Source organism: Lepisosteus oculatus, chromosome 8 (genome assembly GCF_040954835.1).
Source record: "Lepisosteus oculatus isolate fLepOcu1 chromosome 8, fLepOcu1.hap2, whole genome shotgun sequence".
Classification (NCBI taxonomy): Eukaryota; Metazoa; Chordata; class Actinopteri; order Semionotiformes; family Lepisosteidae; genus Lepisosteus; species Lepisosteus oculatus.
Window position 1 is genome coordinate 50,456,256 of NC_090703.1, and position 23,516 is coordinate 50,479,771.

General features: G+C 44.9%; 1 protein-coding gene across 1 annotated transcript; it reads right to left on the reverse strand.

Moving 5' to 3' along the window:
* Nucleotides 1-22,833, reverse strand: apln (apelin). The gene is made up of 3 exons (XM_015351784.2): nt 22,391-22,833; nt 9,177-9,348; nt 1-4,228 (listed from the first exon to the last, which is right to left on the reverse strand). Exons 1-2 carry the CDS (start codon nt 22,455-22,457, stop codon nt 9,182-9,184), a joined length of 234 nt encoding a protein of 77 aa, XP_015207270.1. The 5' UTR covers nt 22,458-22,833; the 3' UTR covers nt 1-4,228; nt 9,177-9,181.
* Between the last annotated feature and the right edge of the window lie 683 nt (nt 22,834-23,516).

Below are 23,516 nucleotides of genomic sequence, written 5' to 3' on the forward strand. Positions count from 1 at the left end.
TTTCTTAAAATAAGATTTTTTTTTAATATTACTTATTATCATAAAGATGTATTTACACACTTTACAGAAATAGAAAATAAAAACACAAAAGCTACGCATGAAAGAGAAAAAAATAGGTACTCCCAAGAGCTAAAGCTTATCTTTATAAATTAGAAACCAAAATTTCAAATATGTACACAGTATTCAACCAGTTCTGATACACTTTGTCCAGTTCAACATCAAACAGAGACTGTACATTTGGCCAGGCAGGTAATATTAACACACAGATGTGAACCACCTGATTACAAGAAAAATAAGAAACGGAGTAATACACAATGTCTTTGATGTCCTTCTGCAACATACTATTACTGGTCAGACAATAGGTGGGTGTAGGTCCTCCTAAGCTCCTCCTAAGCTCTTGTTCACCGTCTGCAGTGGCATATTCACATTTAAAGGCTATAGGAGTGTGCACTGAAATAGACAGAGGGCTGATCTGCTGTATCACTGGGTCACACTTGAATGTGCTGCAGGAGAAATGATTCAGAGTAACAGAAATTCTTTGGGAGGTCAAATCTTGTTCAACCTGTTGATCACTCAGCAGCAGAGGTGAGTAACAGTGAGTACATTTCAGCTCCCTGGCCTCTTCGCCAGCCTGTGTTTTACTTTAAAAAAATGCAGAGCGCACACTTTTTCCTTCTGAAGGGTATTAGTGGAATCTGACAGGAAAGCCCCTCCTGGCTCAGGAAAGATCATTTTCTTTCCCAAAGTTGATGTGTCTGGGATGGAGGACCATGAAGACGCAATGTTCTGCACTTCTTCCATCGCCAATACTTCAACAGCAGATCTCACCCCCCCCTCAACCAGCTCCCTGCCCCGAACTCATGCTAACAGGGTTCGTGCAGTCTTTCACTCCTAAGCATCTCGTTCCCAGCCAAATGCACATAATCACAGGTGAATAAGAGCAAATATCTGAATTAGAAATGCTTCAAACATATCAGAGAAACGAGCTAGCAAGTGCATAGGAACAACATTACTCAGGCCTCGTGATTTAATGAAAATAAAACAGAGAACAGGAATTGTTTTCTCTGACGTGAGCTCTCCTGGAAAAGGCCATTAAGGAACTCTGGAGGGCTCCATTAAAATGTATTGGTTTACCATTTCAATTTGAGCTGGTGTATCTTTTCTTTTCATGCCATGAAGCCCATTACTCAAATGCGCTTCTGAGGACTGTGGATTACGCTCTGCATGCAGGATGCATGTTAGTTATAATGTGTCCATTGCAGAATCTGCTGAAAAAGATTTCTAGACCAATACCATAACAAATAGCCAGTGTTCCCACTGTAGACAGAAAGGAACATCAATCTACCTTTGGGCAGCCAGCTGATGAATAGGTACAATTCCTATACAAGGACCAGGGGAAAGTGTTGTGAAATACTGGAAAACCACTACATGCCTGGAGCCTCTGATTTATTTTTCCAACAGTGCAATGGAATTGCAAAAGAAATGTGCATCCTCACAGGCCCGTGCGCTGAAGTCTTGAAGGGAAGTCAGGGACCCTGGGAGCACAGCTCTGCAGTGTTGAGGAATAATGCCCTCTTTGCTGTGTCTTCTCAGCAGTGCCACTGACCGGTGAATTGGAAAGAATTGTACTTTGGATCTGTGATATTTGGTTTCAGATTGCGACATTCAATTCTTAATGACAGAGAATTTGTCACTGGTTTAGCAATATTGAGGGGGTGGCAGAGAGGGCTAAAAGACCCCCCCTCCCTCAAACCAGTTCTTGACCTCCCATGCTTGTTGGCTTTGGGCCAAAGTGCTGATCCTTCGCTTCAGGGTGGTGCACATGGAGAGATACATTCATGAAGCAGGAGCACGGACACAGGCTTCATTCAGCACCTTAACAGTCAGGGGCTCCCCGAACCGCACGTTTTTCACACCCCTCCTTTGTGCAGATGCCCCCTCCCCGACACCCCCCACCCCCCACACCCCGACTCCCCCTTCCCACTCCTTCTCTTGTTGCTGGGCTGCATGGGCCCCCAGCACCCCGTCTCCGAGACACACCGGAGATCTTACACAGACACACAAGGCAGCCCTTGAAACTCCTCAATTATGTGCAATATAAATCAAATCTAAATCATTCAGAAGGGATGAAAGAATAACGGTCAGACTGAGATTATTAGTATTCACCGTGCCTTAAATTTTAATGCATTTTTAATCAAGGTAAGCTAGGCTCGGGTACATTATCACTGTTATTACTTCTGGATCTTATTAAGACATGTTCCTGCAGGCTGGAAGAGCTGCTGAAAGACCACAGCTCTTCTGTTTTCATTAAAAACGAGCAGGAAAAAAACGATTGCATTCTGCATGGTTTGAGCTCCAACCAAATTCTTTCATAAATAATAAGAAAAAGAAAATCCTTGCAATCCAGCTTCTAGTAACATCATTATAGCTGAAAGGCTATTTGGGGAATATAGTTGTGGGTTCCTGCCTCACTTTACCTTGGGGAATTATAGAGATTTAGCATGAACACTGAGCTATTGGAGACAAAAGCTTGAAGTATCTGAATGCTCCTTAATGTTTTATTACCACATTAAAGCCTGCCACTCACCTGCAAATTGCATGAAAAAACTCTGGGTTAGCTAATCCCTTCTTAACCTGCATCCTATTCAACTTAGGTTGATGTGACTTGTAGGATTGCCTTCAGCGGACCATACACGCTTGATAGGTTAATGATGGCAGTCCAGAACTCTACAAAGCTCTTCTGCAGAGCCTGACCTGAACATTGAAAAGGCAACTATATCCCCATGGTGGCATTACAGTGGTTAGCAAGTCTGTGAGCATGGAGCAAGAGGTGCATATATAGGCAGAGAGATATACAATATTATAAATACACATATATAAGTATAAGTATTACTTAAATAAATGCACAGAACAGAGATAGCTCTGGTGTAGGCTTCTAACACAGCACCCTGAGAAAAACAAAACAAATTCCAGTATGATGTAAAGGCATTGCATCCCATCAATCAAAAGTTTCAATCTCTTCACAATGAATGTAAAGAACTCTAATGCCAGTCAGTCAGATAGCAGACAGTGCAGCGAGGATAGGCTGGAACAGGTAACTTGGATACTGAGCTAGTTAGACAATGTGCAGGGGTCTAATTTATTAAAAAGCTGACTTCCTTATCATGTTTTCTAAGACCTCTGTATAGTACGATTTAGCATCGTGTTTGTCAGCTTTCGAGGCTCCACGTTGAGGTAACCTGGCAGCGTTTTGGAGACAATTATCATTTGGCACTTCATTAAAGAAAAAAGGCAGTAAGATGACTACATTGGCGGTGCTGGCAGGGTAGTATTTTACAGAGGTACTAAAAAAGGAATATGCATGTACACGTATTTTTTCATAGGATGCCAACAAGCAGGAGAGTATAATTTCAGTTTTAGCCTGGTGAAAGCAAAACTTTGGAACTAAATGTTTGGGAACATCAGAATTTGGGTTCAAATAAGTCTTGAGGGAAAAAACAACAACATTAGCAATACCATCTCATGCCAGTCTACGATAAACAACAGCCTCGTTTTGCTTTCTTAAAAGGAGGCCTGCTGCAGACCTGGAAGGGTTGGAGTAGCTGGTCCGACAGTGTAGTCTCCTGACCGGGGATGAAGCTTGTTGGGTGGACTGGGGAGAACCGAGCGCTGGACACTCGTGACTGACCGATCGCCTCCCTGCTCTCCGCAAGCCCCCTCCTCCCTACTCCTACAGCCGAGAAGAGCGACATGGCAGCAGAACGAAGGACCACAATCACCTTGGACTGGAGGACGGCACTACCGCACCTTCTGAAGGGTCTGACGCTTTAGGACTAAGACTGATTGGACCGGGCTCCTGAGTGGGCCGCACGTCATGCAGGGTGTGTGACTCCGGGCAGAGGGCAATGAAAGGGCTCTAGAAGCGAGTGAGAAAACACAGAGAGAGAATCTGGTAGCTTCCAGATTCCAGATTCCACCCCCCTCCCCCCCCACACTCCCCTCCCTCCCCTCCCCCTCAACCCCCCCAACACACACACTCTCCCTTGCAGAGCCGGGGGGAGTTGGCTTGTCCTTCTGGGCAGACGAAGAGTTGCTTGAAAAAAAAAAACGCGAGGCGCTGTTTAGGACGCCCGTCTTCGGGCTGGGCTAGCCCAGGCCCCCACTGCAAGGCCCCCCAGTGCAGAGGAAGAGCGATCAGAATCTGGGGGAAGGGCGTTCTCGGCAGTGCCTGCAAGAAAAGGGAGAAGACAAGAGGTGTAAGCCGAGGCAGTCCCCCATAAATTGTGATGTTAATTGAATTGCAGAGGTGCCAAGCCGGCCTGTACTTGTTGTAAGCCTCAAGAGCAGCTCCTTCAGAAGCCTTTACAGGATATCATGCCTTCCATGCAATAGGAGTTCATTCTCAAAAGTGCTTGGGGAAACAGGGCAGAGCCTGACTGAGAGGCACAAGGACGATTCAGGAGTGTGCGGGCCTTTTGATTGTGAAACTGAAACCAGACCAGGAAAACAGTGCAGACAGTCAGATAGGTTTCTTACAATGTGTGTACCCTGCACCCGAAACATTTGGAATCTGTTTCGTGAATGAAATCATCTTTCAGATCTTTTAGTTTTTTATCTTGCTTCTTCCCGCTTTGATTGCACTGAGGCAGTATTCTGGTCTTCTCTAGTACTTATCACAAAGCCCAAATCAGTGACCAAGCGGCTGATGACAAAATATATTTACACACAGCTGCAAATGAGCCATGATAATTTAATTTTCTTTCTGAAAGAGTAGCAAAGCAACTTCAAATGTCAGTTCAGTAGTGTTCATTCTTCTACAAATGTCTTGTGTAGAAAAAAGCTAGACTGGCCCATTCTATATGTAATAAAGCATGCTCAAATGTTGGGATTTTCTAACTTTTCTCACTAGTGGCATCCAATCAACATGCTCAAGGCAATGTCTGAGATCACTCTGGGAGTCACATGGCCAGGTACGAGTCTCTAAACTGCAGTTCATACTTCTTCATCCTGTGCTGTCCTGCTGCTGCCCCTATCTTATTGCTCGAAAAATCTCCTGAGCTCAGAAAAATATATTTCCAGCACTGTTTCCCTAATCAAATATAATCCCCCCAGAAGCCTTATCTATGGCTGAGTCCCTGTGTGAAAGGCAATATTTCTTACCTAATCCTGCTGCACCTCTGAGGGACTCAGAGAGGGACCACAGTGCTCTGTGCTGACTAAGGTCCATTCTTGGGCATTAAGTTAAACTGCTGCTGTGGCCAAATTAGAAACAGGATTTAAGTGTTTCATTATTTCTGAAGTTTATTTTTTGTGAATGCTTCTTCCGATTCAAATCAGGTTTCCTGCCTTTTCGTTATTTGTTTTCTTTTGTCACACCCTGGCAGGAGTTCAGCTTGGCTGAAAAGACTCTCACCTCGGGAACATGTGCTCTGTTATGACACAGGAGTTTCTAAAAGTCAGGATTGAGGCACCTGCTAGTTCACCCTCTCTCCTGTGGGTTTTGCCTGTGGAAATCTCTAATGCTTGGACCTTAGACATTTACTAAACCCTATGGCATGAAGGTACAACTGGTTCAGCTGAACCCTGAATGAAAACGATCAGGGTTTTCATTACTTTATTATTTTTTCCTTTCAGCTGTAAAACCGGCAAGCATGCCTGAACTCGGCCCCCAGCCTCTTTGTTCAGGCAGCGGGAGCTGAGGTACTCAAGGCCTTGTCTCCATCGGCAACAGTGCTGGGGGCAGGGGGAGTGTGTGTGTTTTTTTTTGGGGGGGGGGGCTTCTCCTCCCCACACACTTGTTAATGGGAGCCAGGGTCCAATTCTGACTGGCAACACAGACAGGCACAATGGAGCCTTTTTCTCCAGCTCCCATTGAGTTTGATCTAGGATCATTCCCTCTTGGGTAGAACAATACCTGACTCCCACTGTTTCCAAAGACAGGCTCCCCCATGAGAAGAATGAGAAGAAGCAAAACAAAAACTGGCAAGTGAAAGTGCTCCCTGGATCAGGGCGTGAGCAGTGTGGTCCTGCTGTTGGCAGTCCTGCCTGCTGAAACATTAATTCCCCCAGTACGAGACAGGTCTCAGCCTGGTTCTTAGCATGATGGACTACAAGTCTTACAGTTTTCATGTAGATGGGACTCATTCAGGAGGGACAGACTGTAGGATAGGCCTGATCAGCAGAGTTTTCCACAGTGATTTTTTATAGTGGAAGGAACAGACACAAATGATCTGTCTGTGAAAGCTGGAGTGTTACAGATTTCACACATTAAAACTTCAACTGTGTGAAGATGATATGAAGACAATGCCTGGACTTATGAAAATAATATATTATCTATCCCCCCAAAACATTCAAATTTTAAACATTGCTGAGCAGTTTATACATACATTTCATGTATTAAACTCTTGGAGGGGTGTGGTATTGATGCCTGTGGTTAAATATATAATATTTTTCTTTCTGTAAAAATTCCCCTGTTTAGGAGGTGCAACAAGAACAACCTGTCGTTGAATTGGTTGCCTTTTGCACTGTTTAGCAAATGTTTAGCAAATGTTTAGGAATGTTATTTTCAGCATTCTAGTTTTCTTAATGCTGCCATTGGTCTGTTTTTAATCCTTAATTCAAAAACTGTTTTCTGACTAAGCACTATAGACAGATCTTACCCATGAAGTGTACTAAAAAAAAGAGAAAATAATTTCTTGCGCCTGCATTGAGCGAATCAGAACCATTCCGTGCATAGCTTTTGTGCGCATGATGCTCCTTCGTTTCAAATAGGATTCACCACCCTATCTGGAAAAAAATGGTCGCCTTTTGCCATTTTTAAAGCGCACTGAAACTGGTAAGGCGAACAATGTCCTATTTTCAACCTGCGCTTCCTAGATGTCTTCCTGTCTGTACTTTTCGAAGTGCAGAATTTAAAAGCACACCAGTTATAAGCTTAATTCCCAGAAAGAAACAGGAGCATGACTGAAAAACGTTTAAAAAAAAATAAAGAAAAAGGCGGCTCACCCACTGCCTCTTTCATGTCCTGCCTCTGCAATCCTATCAACCCCGTCATTTACCAACAACACCTCGAACGTTTACAACACGGCTTTCCCTTCAGGGTTAATTTATGGTGGAGCTCCGCAGGTTTGCGCAGTGTGTGTTTTGGCATGTCCTGTGAGGTTACTGCGTACTGCTGAAGGGTCCCGGGCTGCAGTAAGACAGCTGGACGAGTCTGCTCTGACACAGAAGTTCTCGGTATTGCTGGCATGCAGGTTGTTTTCCCCCGCCAGAGAACACGCTCGAAAACTATCGTTCGCGTCTATTCCGAGGAATTACCGGGGAGTAAGGATTGAAAATTTTTAGGTGCAGATTTACTGTTACTGCGCTTCATGCTTTCAGAAACGTACTGTAGGTGCGCTGACTTGCGTACAAGGTCTGAGGTTTCTGAAACTTGGAAGGGAGTAAATAAGGTCATTTGAAAGGCACCGTATTATCTGGATCCTCGTAGTAGCTTCGAATGAGAAGCGTCGAGCACAACGTTCGTGCGTAGGGAAGGTTTCTCATGACATTCTGAGGAGACCGAGATATTTTAGAGACAGAATCACTGTGTACAGCAAAACACACGGGTTGTCGAGTGGCCTGTCCGCTTTCTAAAGTTCTCTCATTTCACCCAGGCGCACTGCTGCTTAAAAGGTTGGGTGACTTTCCCCCCTTGCTCCTCGACTGATGACTACAAAATGTTCAAACTCAACATAAATACAAAGGCTCACACCTGAAGAAGGCTCCACGGCCGAAACGTTGTGTTCTCTTTCTTCTTTTTTTCAGCATGGAATAAACCTATTACTTGTTCCATAAATACAAAGTACAACTAAAATAATATATATATATATAATTATTATTTGGAAGACATGGCTCACACAGCTGTTTTCCTGCAAAATCAAATATTCTTAAATTTTAAAGCTGACCTAGAGGTCTATTAAGATTAAACTTAACCCCCCCAATGTAGTCTTTCAAGGAAATGGCTTTCATTAAATTATTTATTTTAGAAAGGGGGAGTTGAGCCCTGGCTGGTAGGTATGATTTCTAAGTTGTACAATCCAAACCACCAGTAATTTGAGTTTTCTCTTTTGTTAATAAAACTCGAGAAGTTATTGGAGAAATGGGAAAGGTCAGCCTGAAGTCCAGTAATGATATAAAGATATGGGGCTCTTGCTGCCAAAAATAATCTAACTTTGGCTGTGCTGACTGTTTTCCTGCCTGGACACATGAGCCTTGCTCAGGAAGACTGTTACCTGTAGGTGCTGTTTAGACATGGTCGGAGTAATGTTTTGCTGGCTGGTTGATACATGAACTTTGAAAAGAAAACATTGACTGTGTTTTCCTTTTCCTTGCCAGTGTTTCTGTTGTGCTGTAACTGCTCAGAGAGCAGCCCTCTCACAAATACTCTCTGTCATAGGACAGCAATATGACGCAATGACACACGATTAATTTATAAATATAATTGGTTAACAATTACCTTTCCATAACCTCATCACCCCTACCTCCCTCAGTCCCAGAATAACATGGTAGGGATCTGGTGTAAGAGGCAGATAAGCTGTTCTGGACTGTACATTGTAGTGGGCAGTTTGCCTTCTGCACATTTCAGTTTCAGACAAGGGAAAGACACTATAGATTGTAACTTCACTATAAGTTCAAGTATATTCTATATATATTCAAGGAAAATGAAAGCAAACAAGGTATTCAGTGCACATTTCTGTATGGCTTGTGTTGAACTGTAGGTGACAGAGCCTAGGTACAGTGCACAGTGCTTTGAGATCATTGAGGTGTTTTATAAAATAAAGATTAATTATAATATTTGTGTTCTAAAGCATACTTTTTCGGTAAACCTGCTAAAGTCTACTCTGTTATCAGAATATGGAAGCCAAATAAAAAGACTCATTAAGAAAACGTTCTTACAGAAAGCTTCAAATCCATATAAAGCACAAAAAGGCAATATTGTGGGGCTGCATGAAATAGAAAAATATCCACAATAAGAAAAGGTTTAAATTGCAGGGCTGTTTCCCTTTCTTCCAGATGATGGCTTCCACTTGTTTACACTTGACACCCCTTGGGAGAGCATGTTGGAAAAGCAGGGGGAGGACGTAGTGTAAGACGTCCTACACCCAGCCCCCTAGGGGGCGCCAAACCAGACTCACCTGCTCTAGAATGGCATGGGCCCCTTGTGAGAGAGGCGGGGTCGGGGGCGTCTCCTCTTCCACCCGGCCGGCCTGTGGCTCTGGCCGCCCCGCGCGGCGCTGTGCTGGACAAGCTTCCTCACGCTTCCTCCTTCCTCCATGTCCTTGCTCTGCTCCGTGGAGGCCAACGGCCCTGCAGAGACCAGAGGGGAGGCGTTGGTCTGGGCGTGCGTGCTTGCGTGCGTGCGTGCGTGCGTGCGTGCGTGTGTGTGTGCATGGGCCAATACAGGGTCTATCCCGCGCGTACCCTGAGCTGATCGGAGCTGAGCCGGTGTAGAACAGATGAGCGCTTCCTTTTTCTCACAGAACCAAGGAGAGCTGCCAGCTGCAGATCACCGGTGTCTGACAGACCAGCGCCGTGGCTCAGTCCTGCCACTCCAAAGCGCAGGGAGCTCTTTGTTTAAACTGTGTGGGCACACGGGGAAAAGAGACTCTCTCCGGCCTTCGCACCACGTGCCCAGCAGCTCTGTGTGTGTGCGTGCTTGCGTGCAGATGTTAACAGTCATCTCTCAACAAGGCTGATCTTATGCTCTAGGAGGAGTGGACGGGAGACTGTGGAGAACACAGAGCCTCCAGGCCACAGCTGGACTGTCAGTATGTACAGTACATACATACCATAGATAGGCTGTTCCCCCTACTGCTTGTTCTTTATCAGAAAATCATTCATTTGCTACAGAACGCTGAACAACAGTTTTCCATAGATCCCTTTACATTCAGCAATCTGGCACAGCTCAGCCTGGACTGGTCTGTCGCTCGGAAATGATTGAAGCCACACTGTTCCTGTGAGTGTGTATACACTATATATATCTTTCTCAGGGCTGCTGTGCTTTACAGTGGAAAATTCCCAAAGCCCAGCCTGAGAATGATTGCTCAGCTGCAGCTCATTGTAGCCTGATATTAATTATACATGTGTCTTACCAGGAGCAGGGCTAATCGTGACTTCTTTTTTTGTCTGCTCAGGAATGTATTGATTGATAACTTATTTATGAGATGTTTTCACATTTTCTTACTTGTTTGAGCCCTGAAGTATTTTTCTGCAGTATCTGACATATATTGCTTGTACTGTAAATGGCACCTCCAGTATATAACTCTCAGGTTGAATGGTAGTGTTCTACAGTTCCTCTCCCTCTCTTCCTGCGCGCTCAGGAAGCTCCCCTTCTTCTGTAGTTCATACGTGTTGGGATCCCCTCATCTCTCGCCTTCCAGCCCCCCCCCCCTCCCCACACCCAGTCCGGGAGCACGTTCTCTCCTCAACGGGGCATCTTCAAGAGCAAGCCGAGCGGCTGTCTTGGAAAGACGGAAGATGCCATTTGCGCTTTCCTGTCAACAACCAGAATGACATCACTCACATTGTGTCCAGAAATTCCCACTCGTTCTGAGGAAAAGCTGGAGGTCCTAAAGGAAATGGCTGCCACCGACTGCTACTTTTAGTAATTGAATTGACTATCCGTCCTTGAAATGAAGCGCAATCTGACATCAATAGATTTTCTGTCATTAACACTTTCTTAAGTACGAATCCTGTAACTCCAATAGATAAAATGCTGTACATTTTATAGAAAAAAAACAATTTAAGACTTTTGTCTCAACAGTAATTCAGATTTAAATGGGTTAAAATTAAATATGCTGCAAGTTTCCCCGTTGGCAAGATTCATTGCTTGTGTCTGACTGCTTCCATTCCAAGACTGACTTTGTGCATGATATAAAAAGAACAGAGACTCCAGTTAATTAGTCTTATTGGAACTGTTTGCAAATTCCATCTGCTGTCAATCGATGGTAGATCTGCTGAGCTGTCTGGTTAGATATGTTGGAGCTGCTCTCCTTTTACTTTCCAGTCCAGGCAGTTAACAAGTAAACTTTCTCTAAGCGATTCTTATTAAACACATGTATTACTTACAACATTGCATATGCAGCTTTAGAACAAGTACTCTGTCTGTAAAAGGATTAGAGATCTATAAATCCATTCATGCTTGCTCTGTCTGCATATCTTCAACCATTCATGCAACTGCTAACCATTTTCCGGCTTTAAATTGCTAGTGTATGAGTAGATACAGTACATTTTCATTTTAATCTCTTTTTAAGGAGGAAAGGACTCCTGACATTATTTTTTAAATAGTGGAGATAATTCATTTATACATACAAATGGCTACAGGACATTTATTACCATCTCAGAACAAAAACAAGATCTTTTTTACAGGCACCTAATCCTCATCTTATCCTCATGTTATGATAGCACATACAGAAAGAGCAATGACAGTTTACACTTTCTGACTGCTTTTAGCTTGTGCCTTTTTTATCTTGAGGGCTTAATGTGTCGGAGGCCCTGAGTGTGTTAATCAGCAGGAAGAATTACTGCCTATTCTCTGGGGCCCCTGTGGGAGATTTCCCCTAGACACTCGCTATTGCTGGGGCAACTCTAGAGACATTTGAGGATATCCTGCAATTGAGCCAAATGTCTCCTATCCTGCCTGTTGAATACAACGCTTGGCGCACTGTCTCATCCACAATTTAATTGCTCTTCAACATGCATAGTCACGTGTGTCACAATATTTGAGAAGTTACGTTTTACCAGGATAGAGTGAGAAACGCTCTGATTATGCCACACCTGGAACTACGCTTTCGCAGAAGGAAGGAAAGCGTATCGAGAGGCACTTCTGCTGAGCTCTGTCAGGCCTTTTTTAATGAGGCAGCTCAGGCACTCCTAGTTTACAGAGCTGTCAGGCCTGGGACCGCTCACTGTTCAGCGCAGAGCAAAAAACACAGCTTTTTGAAGAATCTACGGCAGCCAGGCCACAGGAAGGGAAAAAAAATTAATGAAAACTTCTAAAAATAATTCTGTCAAAGGAAGATAAGTCAGTAAGGAATTAACGTGCCGCCTGGAGGGAACTTTGGTTCAGGCACATGGGTTTGGTCTTTTCTAGGAGTAAGAGTAGTGTGGCAGACCTCACCTGCTGAAGATACAGGAGCTAGGTCAACAGAGAACGGTGCAGAGCCCCAGGCCAAGACCAAAAGCAGATTCAGCCCAGTTAAACCCAGAATAGTAGGTGCCTGGAGCTGTGAATCTTTACTAATGAGTGGCTTTAGCTCAAAACTAGACTTGGCCATCAGGACGTAGTGTCTCCTGAAATTGAAGCTGAAGGAGGTGAGCACATCAGCTCTGATTTCAATTTGCCGAGCGCACCGGAATATATTTGGTATATATGTATTTTTTTACTACACACAGCAAGGTAGCCGAGTTTGAAGTTGAAGCGATCTTCATCTTTCCAAGCTTCAGAATTACACTTAGAAGAAATTAAGTGCAAAATGGGGCTGTTTGACCAGAGAGATGTCTCATGATACCCGCAGTTAACAACTGATCGTCTCAGTGAGAATACTCCTAGTATTTTGCCTTCAAACAAAACGCCACTCATTCTCCAGTATGTAATTCCCAGATTAAAGCTTAATAAAATGGGAATTTCAGGAATGCATCGATGCTGGTTGGTAGTCTGAAGAAGGAAGCCTTGCGTTGCCGGTTGGACTCTTTCCAAACCAAAGACAAATGGCCAGTGGCTCCTGTTTCATTTCCTGCTCCTGCTCCTCCACACTCCTCAGGCACTCTCCTTTATCTTTCCTCTTTCGTTTGTCCTACTGACATCACCTGTCTGACAGCAGGCTTCTATAAATGACAAACTAGCCCTCAGTGAGTGAAGTTTACATGTGTAACTTGCCTGCAGCTTGGTCTGTTAGCGGAGAGAGCTGGGAGTGGAGGCTGATGGACACCATGAGCAGAAGTTCTTCTCAACTGTGTGGCAAGCTCGAGCAGTGGCACTGCATCCCACAGAAGGGCATAATGGACTGAAGCTGTAGTGCTTTGCCAGCTTGGCGGCACCTTACGTGTTACAATCTGACAATGTAAGCAAAGGACGGCACTCAGGTGCAGTGTAGCGTTAAGGTGTGAGTTTGTTGTGGGTAGCAGCTAGTGCAAAAGAGTCTAGGATATCTGGTTGTGTGTCACATCATGCCTATCATTGGCTAAATGCAAGTTTAGATTGGGTCTACCTAGAAAATGCACTGAAAATATTAATATGTTCATTGAAATAAGATGCTCCTTGGGTATTTCTCCTGTTCATAAAACAGTGTTCCCTAAGCCTCTTACCGGAATATTTCTATTCAGCCTCTAACCGATATTATTATTTTGTTTTGCTTTGCTCAATCCTTGTTGCATTGCTGATAAAAGGCGTGTCTGCAGGGGTCCGTACAGTTTTTGCTGAGCTTGTAGGCTCTCTGGAGCCTGTTATGCTTCTGAGCCCATTACCCATTATCATCTCCCCTCTGTGAGGGAGAAAATAAGCAACTTCAAAGCTCTCTGATGGGTAAACAAGCAGCTGCCATTGCATGGAAATGAGCACATTGGATTGGAACCCAGGGCTGCAGTAACCATGGCGAGCGAGGCCTGGCTGCTGCCTGTTCCGCCACACACAGCCAGATCTGCAGCTCTGAGCGCTGACAGCACTAGACACAGCCTTGCCATCCCACTCAGAGGGCATTGTCTGCCTGATAATTGATCTTGGCAACAGCTAAGTGCCCAGAGTCAAAGGTGAAGGGATGTTGTAATGAGCCTAAAATTTGTTTTTGAGAAGTAACAGAGGCAGAATGAGGAGGCATTTAACTGATCTAGGTCCATTTGATCTTGGCTACCACTGATCCAGATCCCATTCTGAGCCATTTAAATCCTTGAAATGGCAAAGCCCAGCTGCTAGGAGTTGTTTCTGTTTTTCCTCTTTTATTATTATCTGGTGACATGTGGTCCTGACTTTGCAGAAAGAAATGTTGTCATTTTTAAAGTTCAGTAAAGATTCACAAGATACATAGATTCACTAAATAAATATATACAGTACTTACACTGAACAGCTTCATAAGTACACATATTACCCACTGATGAAAATACCTTCCCAGACAGGAAGGCTATATCTGTACTTGAACCAACAAATTGAAATTCACGGGTTGATAAACATGCAGAGCTGGAAGAAAATTTCACTGGAATTCTGGCTTCTGTCTTAGAGTCTTTATGAAATATCCACTGCACTCATTTTCCACAAACTGTGCAGCCCAGCAGGAGAATCTGGCGATTGAATGTTTCCCTAATTTCCTGAGATTGATGAATCTGCTTACTCTCTAGTGGCCTCTGACCTAAATTATGCCAACGGTCCACTCTGGCTGCTGTCACAGACGTTTATACTAGCAGAGGTAAACTGTATCTGAACTGCTGTATTTCTATAGCACCAACAGAGAGGTCTCAGTGCCGGTCTTACTGACTGGAGCTGGAAGGTCACGTTTCCAGATCTCTCCTTCGCTGAGCCTCTGCTCAGACCCCAGCCCCTGCTCTGCTGTGGGAGGCAGGAGGCGAGAGGAGTGTGGAAGGTGTCTGACCATCAGTGCAGCTGTGTGTGTTTGTCCAGGTACACCCAGCCTCCTGTTCCTCGCCAGAGGGATTTGTTATTCAGCTTTTGAACGAGAAGATCTGGGCATGTTGTAAATTCATGGAGATTAAATGTGAGCAGGAGGTCTTTCATTGTCCATCTTAGCGGGCTCTTCAACAGAGCATACCCAACAGACACATCACTCATCAGTGCTCTCCAGAACGGACACAGAGCAGAATACCACGGGAAAGATCATGAATTTCCCAGCAGAGAGAAGACAAAAATGACAACTGCGATGCGTCTATGTTACATACAGGATGTGCATCCTAAAGACTTCGGTGTTACTATTAGAGTAAATGCTACCAGTCTGTGAATTATCTTCAGGTCATGTTCTTAACTCAGTGTTACCTTGGAAGATCACTTGAGGTGGGCACTGGTTGGCCCACCACAGTGGTCGAGTCGGAGCTGCAAAGTATTTTAATGTCTTTAAATGTCTTGCTTTTCGACAGGTTCCTGAAAGGGTTAAGAGAAGATATAATCCCTTTCTAGCCCTTTTCTGCAGCCTGCGGTTTCTGATGAGTACAAGAAAGCCATGCCTAGCACTAAGCAGCCCATCTGTGAGAAACAGGCTGCCGCTGAGTTCGCCTGGCGCGTACCTGATGCGTGAAGAGAGAGGTCGTTACACATCCCTGAACCGCAAACGGGGAAATAATAATTAAAATAAAATCCATTCTGAAAGATTCTGCCTTCTGAAGGCAACGCTGCTTATCGCTTGCCTACCAGTAACTCAGGTTCTTGGCAGAAACTGGTACCAATCTCTTGTGGACTTTCAAACCACGTTTCCATGGCAGCGACAGTGAAAGGCGCTCAGTTAGGAATAAAAAGAATGACATTGTCAGCTGGAATGAATCAGGTTTCCCAGTTTACAAATTTCAGTGCACCAGCCCTGAATCCGTGATGAGTGTGTCTTGGGCGCTTTAACCCTTTCCTCGTGCTGCTCCCAGCGTGTGAGGAGTGGATTCCAGCGCCCAGCTCCCTGCTTGACATGCAGCATTGTGCTGCTGTGATAATGCCGGGCTTGTCGGGCTGGAGAAGGGCGGCTTTGTCCGCCACGACTCCGCAAAAGGAAAAGAAAGTGCATGAAAAATGACAAAACTGCCCCATTTCGGACTTAACCCCTCACCTGCCAGGTGTGCATCGACCGCTCCCCCAACTCTGTAACGAGCCAACCACAGCAAAGCGACTAACAAACTCCAACGCAAACTACTGCAGAGGACACTTTCCAGGCCCACGGAGACGTCTGTCACCCTCAGGTGAAACACAGGACGCAATGCATTTGTTTTGCTTTGCATTTGCAATGCATCCTCCTGGTCTCTGCGCTTTACCATCTCTCTATGAGCTGTCACGCCTGTGCCATGCCTTCGCGCTGTTGGCCTTTGGTACGCTTTGCCCTGCTTCAATTACGGTACGCCACAGCAATCCGAGAGCAGCAGACACAGAAAGGTATAATTGAGGTGTAATTGTAGCTTTAGCTTATATTTGCAACCAATGTGCCGCCCACCCAGCACAACTGACGTATTTCGTAGTATGAAGTCAGATTGTTTGGTTTGAAGTGTCTCGGAATAACACAATGACACCACGCTGGATGTGCTGAGCAAACGGTGTGGTAATCCGGCGAAGAACAACAAGTGCCTCCTTATTCGAGTGACCTGAGGTGAATCCTGGTGTAGAAAGAGCTGGGCGGGGCCAGGGGATAGGCCTGACGTACGATTTCCCCAGACCTGGCGCTGGAGAGGGGAGGGGGCCGTCCTGACAGGGACTGTGTAGGGATGGCAGCTGTGGCAGAACCGGCCAGGACCTTGCACAGAAGAGCTGCCAGTGGAGACATAGGGTGGTGCCAATCAGCCCGGGGGGGGGCAGCCCTCAGCCACCGTCTTCTGAGACGCCAAGCTGGGGGAGCGGGGGGCATTCTCTACACTCTACCAAGGGAAGACTGCCCTTCCCACCTCTCCCCTCCACCCGGATCAGCTGAAACCCACGGGCTGTCCGAAGGAGACTGCTGGGAGTGGGGAGCAGGCAGTTTGGTGATGGTTACCCCCAGTGGGTGGCACCCGGACCCCCACGAGCTCCCCGATTTCATTCTGAGGTCAGCCCGTTGGGTACTGCTCAATGCTCAAGCTCCTCGGGGGATGCAAAACTCTCCTAGGCTGAGAAGCAGAGCTTCTGCTCTTAAATTCATTGAAATGCTGGGCGTGTGCCAGACCTTTTGGATCAAAAGTTAACAGGTGGTTAGCTGGCTTGTTATTAAAGGACAAAGCAATATATTCCTGCTCGCAATCATGCATGTTTTAATATTTCCATCAGACGCGGCTGCAGAGGTGAGGACAGAAATGACACTCTAGGTGTGAATAAACAATTCTCACTCCGCGTGCAGACAATTAAAATGGGACAAATGGTTGAAAATGAAAAAGCGTAATAAGAAAACGTCCATTTTATGTAAAACCTGGTATTAGTTGGAAATAATTAAAAATCCTTCAGTTCGTTTAAGGCTTGATTTGGGGTACTGGGACGCTGTACTGTTTTAGTACATTATGGTGTACATTACTACTGTGTTTCCATTAGCGAACATGGCCCCAATAAATCCAAGATGTGTTCCATGGCTTTCAGTAAATGCTAGCAACTGTACTTTTCCCTGATAAATTCCTTTTCTTTTTTGACTCATAAACAGCTGTCTACTATACAACACTTCAGGGAAACAGGAAATGCAAATTAAATAGAACAGCTTGGCGGTAGGCATTAAATTGTTAGAAAAAAAACAACAACAAAAAACAACAAGAAGATAACAGTATTATATCCACACAAAAAAAAAAATCAAATTTTCCCCTGTAAGTAAATGTGCGAGGCCGGCAGCTGGTACATCGTTATCTTGACTTCTACTGGGAACCCGCAGTTACCGCGCAGAAAAAAATCCCTTTTCTGCATAATTACTGTCGATGATGACAGTTAGAAAAGATTTCAGGTGCGCGTGTGGAATTCATTGCTGCCTGCAGTAAACACAGAGCTTCAAAAATTGATGGAGCTACTGTAGTACAGAGTGGAATAAAACATTTTTAAAGAAACACGCAGAACGTCCTCGACCGCAAAAACTTTTATGAGCTCATTATCGCATTTTCCTATGCACAGCAAAAACGTCGGTCTGCGTTCGAGATTTTTAAAAAATAAATGCACTCATGTTGAGCTTTGCAGTTTCACGAACAACAAAAGGCTTCTGGGAGCGGGGTTAGGAACACAAGGTACAGCAGTGGGACTGGGGACCTTTGACCCGCAGCTTGAAGTCCACCGAGGAGGCTGCCTCGCCCTGCTCACCGTCCCGTTCACAGATGACACCCGAGACAGTTCTCACGAGGTGTCCACCACATGGGTGGACACCATGTGGACACCTTGCCACACGGGTGTCTGAGTGCTGCCCTTTACATCAGCACATGAGTGCTCCCGGACATCTCAAAACTGCAATCTGACTTAGTTCTTACCTGTACTGTTCGTTATGCGATTAACTGGTCTGACGTGATCCCAGCCCATCGCACATCTAGTAACAGTGGACGCTAATTGAAAGACTAATATATTTTTCTCCCATTTAATCAAAATTACTTAATTACACAATTACTTATGAGTGTCTGCAATAAACAATCTAAGTATGCCATTTAAACCTTAGAGTAATAGAGAACAGCAACAGGCTACTAAAATCACACAACCAAGATGAGTTTGTACTCATTTATACATGTACATGGGGCTGTATTTTTATAGCTCACACCTGAAGAAGGCTCCACGGCCGAAACATTATGTTTTCTTTCTTCATTTTTTCAGCAGGGAATAAACCTGTTACTTGTTCCTATATTTTTATGTACAGGCACATCTTTTTCCATTCAAATGGACTGTGAAACTAATTAAAGCACACACATTCACCAACCTTAAAAATTCATTCAGGAGTTAGCCCTGCAGTTAATAAAGAAATTCACCCTGTTCATATCAGGCGGCAACAACTGTAACTACACTTTGGTTTTAAAAGGGAGCTGTAAATCTTTTAATATTCCGCCCTGGTGGAAATGTAAGTTGTTTGAAATTTCTGGGTTTAATTAAGCCGTCAAAGCCGTGAATTGGGGTTCCTGGGAGTGTGGAGGGGCTGTGATGTTGGAACAAAGGTTTGCTCGCGTGCTGGTGGGCGAAGGCCCCGACGGGGTCTCGAGAGGGAGCTGCAGCAGGCCTGACTGAGGCTCGCTCCCTGGAGCCGTGCAAGACCTTTCTCTCATTATCACAGTGTGCCTTTCATCCACCTGCAAATTTGGAAGAGGCAGAGAGACCACCAGCTGTGAGGTTTTACAGGCTTTTTAATATTTCAATGCCCGCCTGCTCCTTCACTCCTGAAAGCCCGCGGCACCTGTACAAACCCAGACGCCCCGCTGGCACTCTCTCTCTTTGCACTAAACTTAAGACCAAAGCCAGAGCTCGGCTTTTTCTGATTTATTTATTTGAGGTCCTTAAATTGTGTGCAGGCTCTCTGCAGGCACGCGTGCTGGAATCTGCAAGGTAGAGCCACCCTCAGAGGTAAACAGAGAACCAAACTCGCTTTTATACCTTTAATGAATATTTACGAATATTCATCTAGATACCAGGAAGAAAATCTTAACATTGGGTTTGCATTTCCTTCTACACAGCTGAAGAAAGACTTCTTTTCAACATTAAATAGTCTTTAAGAATGGATCAGCCTCCAATGGTAGTCTTATTTGCATCGCCGAAGAAGGCCTGGGAGTGATTACCTGGCCTTCATTGTCTAGGTGCTTTACAAACACTTCAGCCAGGATGAAGGTGTTCGCTGGGGTCCCTGACTGCAACCACAACCAATCCTCTCAACAGCTCGCGAACGGGACGGCTAGTGTGGGATGCAGTTAAGAGAGGATAGAAGCAATCAATTTGCCATCCAGGCCGAAGGTGCTTGAAGAGTGCTGTTCTGTCAATTGGGGCTTGAGGAAGACAAAGCTGAACTGCTGTGGCCACCCTGGCTGCAGGCGGCCTGCTCTCTCTCTCTGCTTCTGCAGGATGGAGCCAATCCAGGTTATTCATAAAATAGATCTGAACCTGTGACCTCGTGATAGAGAGTTTCTGCTGCCGTCTGCCAACAAGCAGTAAGCCTCAAAAGACCTGCCAACTGATTCCACATTGTCCTGTAATAGCTGCACAGGCCTTCTGCACGGCTTTTGTCTATCATCCTGTTATTACAATATATTACAAGAGAGGCCTGATTTTTCTTTTTATGACCCCTATGATCTTGATTGTAGACCCACAGACTTTCTTCCCGTTAAGCAAGTGCACTCAACGTGCTGGAATCATGACTTAATAGCTTCTGTGTACTTCTAAGAAAGGTCCATTGATGTGGATTAACAAAATATCCCAGTGATCTTTGAAAAGAAACATTGCCTGCCTGCAGCTTCCTTAACGGGGCCCGTATTTATTGTGCCGGCCTGCCTGTGGCTCTTCTTGACCCAGAACGTATGGCAGTGTGTCTGAAACATCCATGCTGGTGTGAGAGCCTACGCAACAATACATCAAAGTTTAATACAAAATAAAAGCAACGTTGACAGCTTGCATGAAATTGGCCCTTTTACACGCACAAGCTTTCATGAACTCTAGCCAGGGTCTAGCCATTAAACAGGTGAGTAATCTTCGCTTTAGATAACTCACCTGTTTAATGGGGGCTGCACATAGAAAGTCACCCAGACAGCTAAAATTAGACCTTTCAGGCTTTTCTGTTTCTCTGTTCTGATCCTTTCTGCTCATTGCGTGTTGAGGGATTTATGCTGTTTCAGTGCAAAGTGACAGAAGAGAGGAAGCAGAGGTGCCCTAGGTACAGTATCAGTCAGGGGCAGGCTGGATGCTACTATTCCCACTGGCATTTCAGTCCAGCCTCAGATGTAGCTGATCGATAGGGGATCAATGAGGCACAAGCCCATACAGCACACCTTGGAGACTGTCTGCTCAGTTACCAAGCACAGGTAATTTAAACAGACCTTCACACACAGAGCCCATTGCTTAAAGGCCAGAAGAATCAGGAAGAAGCACAAAGGCACGAGTGCTTCATTCTTTTCTGGCACTACTGAGTTATTCTGCACAGATCCCTTCAGCACCCTCTCCTGTCGCAGGGTACACTGAGCCCGACTGCTACAGCCTGTTGCATTAGTGGCTCAGTGTCTTCAGTAGCAAGAGGACTAAAACCATAAAAATCATGAAGCCGCTCACACAAATGACTGAAATAGCTTGAAATTTCTAGCAAACTAGGAATGAACTCAGAGCATTGATCTAAAGATGAAAGACTTCACACCCACTGCCTACACGCCGAGCCTCTCTTAACACCTTCCCTCGACAGCAGACATCAGATGCATGTTTAGCACAGACAGATGTAAGCTTCAGTGACGCTCAGTATTCTTTCAATGGAGTTAACATTGCAAGTGGCATGCACTGGCACAGAGGAACGGAAGCTCAACCTGCAACAAGCAACATATTCCTGCTTTGCACTAAACTGCACTTCTCCCGCCTCTGTCTAACATCCTGTAGTGTTCTGTGCCTAATGGTGCCACCCTAGGGCATGTAAAATGACACCTTAATGTAGGCTGGTCATTTCCCATTGAGTCATGTAAAAATAGAAATGGTATTGTGTGGGTATAATGCATGCGTGCAAGCATGGATAAATATTTCTTGAAGCGATGCCTAAAATGCATGTGTACCCACACATACCACTCACTGCCCATTAGTACAAGGGTGTCATTACTGGCAATAATCTAGGAATTTACCGTATCTCCCTTGCTCATTTTTACACTAAACTGTTACTGTGCTTTGCTCTCACAGCCTGGATCTTGCTTCAGCAAACTGTATCCTTCCAAACCATCTGATTTCCTAAAATGCACTCCTGCATGTCAGTGCAACAGCTTTTGCAAATCAAGAAAGTGCCCCCAGCCTGGTGCATGACTCTCACTGAATGCAATTTTATGATTTACATTCGCACCTTTGTGTGTGAGTGCATGTGTGTATTACATGAGTCAACCTTAACCGCGATCGTGGTCCATCTGATCTGCAGTGACACCATACTGTGCTTCTCTGTGTGACAAAGCCGTCAAATTTCATTCACCATGGTTTAAAAGTCAGCTTCTACTCATAATGGAAAACATTCAGTCTTCTGCTCATATGCAAATAAAAACATGTCCACCCAGAAAGACTTCTTTGGCACCAGAGTGGCAATTGAATACTAGGGTGTGATTTTATAAAATGTCAATATACACACACATAAATGTATATAACATGCTCATTATATATAAATACACATAAATAATACCTACATGTTCTCTGACAAGCTTGGAGGTACTCAGAGCAATTTTGTTCTATTAATGTCAGTATATTGCCAACAGAGGAGCAGCCCCATGCAGAGATTAAACCTCTCAGTCTGAACAGAAGCATTTTATCTGTGAGATAAGCAAGTTATAATAACAAAGCAATCGATGCCCATTCAAGTTGATCAAATAAAACAAACAAGCCACAACAACAGAAACTAGAGAACCACTGCACTGCAGTACAGCCCTTGACCAGGTGCTAATACTCTCAGGGTTCGAAACACTGAGGACTAACCGGTTATGTAGTGGATTAACTACAGATGCCTGGCTGAGCCTGTGCTGTCAGGAGGAGAGAAAGAATTCTAGAGAGCCTGAACGCAACATCCAGAGCTCCCTGACTTACCGGCACTGGCAGAGCACAGCAGAGACACCAACAGCACAATCACCAGTGTCAGGATCTTCACATTCATTTCTGCACTTCCCTCTGGCACTCCGTTAGTCAGTAGCTGATATAGTGCAGCGTGCGCGCGTGTGCGTGTGTGCGCGTGTGTGTGTGTGAGAGAGAGAGAGAGGGAGAGGGAGTGTTCTCTCCTGAGGGGAGACTGTGTGTGCGAATATGTATGAGTGTGTGTGTGTGTGAACACTCGTCCAGACCTCTATCTATATATGTATTTGTAATGTATTTATATATCTGTGTGCAAGCCTGACAGCGCCACGCCGAGACTGAAGGCACGTCTCAGTCTGAGCTCTCCTGAGGAGGTGTGTTTCTGTTAGAGAAAGGCTGCTGGTGCCAAGTTCAGCAGAGCTGTGAATGTGTGGAGCAGCAGCCTGCAGCAGGTTTTTGTATGTGAGCTGTTTGCCTTGAATAAGAAGCCCAGTCGGTCATGTGGCTTATGTATCATTGACTCTCTGGGTCACGGAAAAGGGGCCTCCCTGTTACCCCCCCACCTAATCGACCCTCCCACAGAGGACACAGAGACAGGGGGAGAGGGAGAGAGAGGGGGAGAGATCGTGAGTGAGTGAGTGGTGTTCGGGGTTATTATAATAACAAAACAGGGTCTTGTTAAAAAGACATTTCCAGTTCTTTTTGGGAACTAGGAATCCAAAAATTAAGGTGAAGCGGGAGCGAGGGAGCAGAGAGGGAGAGAAAAAGTTATTTTCCTTTTGTCTCTTTCCCATCTGCACAGAACAAGTCTCTATCCCAGTTCTCCCTCCTGCCCCCCAGCCTTGTTTCCTTTGACAAATTGTATGAAATAAATACTTGAAAGTTATTAACCCTCCTGCCACAGAGCCAACTGTAGGGAAACAGCTGACAAACTTCAGAACTCTGCACAAATTCCCCTGGATTGAAAACTTAAATAGTAAAGGCATGATATTCAAAGTTTTTTTTCTGGACTAAAATTAGATTTGTATCTTCAAAATTTTACAATCTTTCAGAAATGTAGCTTTGCAGAGCAGAATAATCTACTCCTGTGCACAAGTTTAACCCGTTTCTTTTTCTCCTCCAGAATTTGGTTTTGAAATATTTT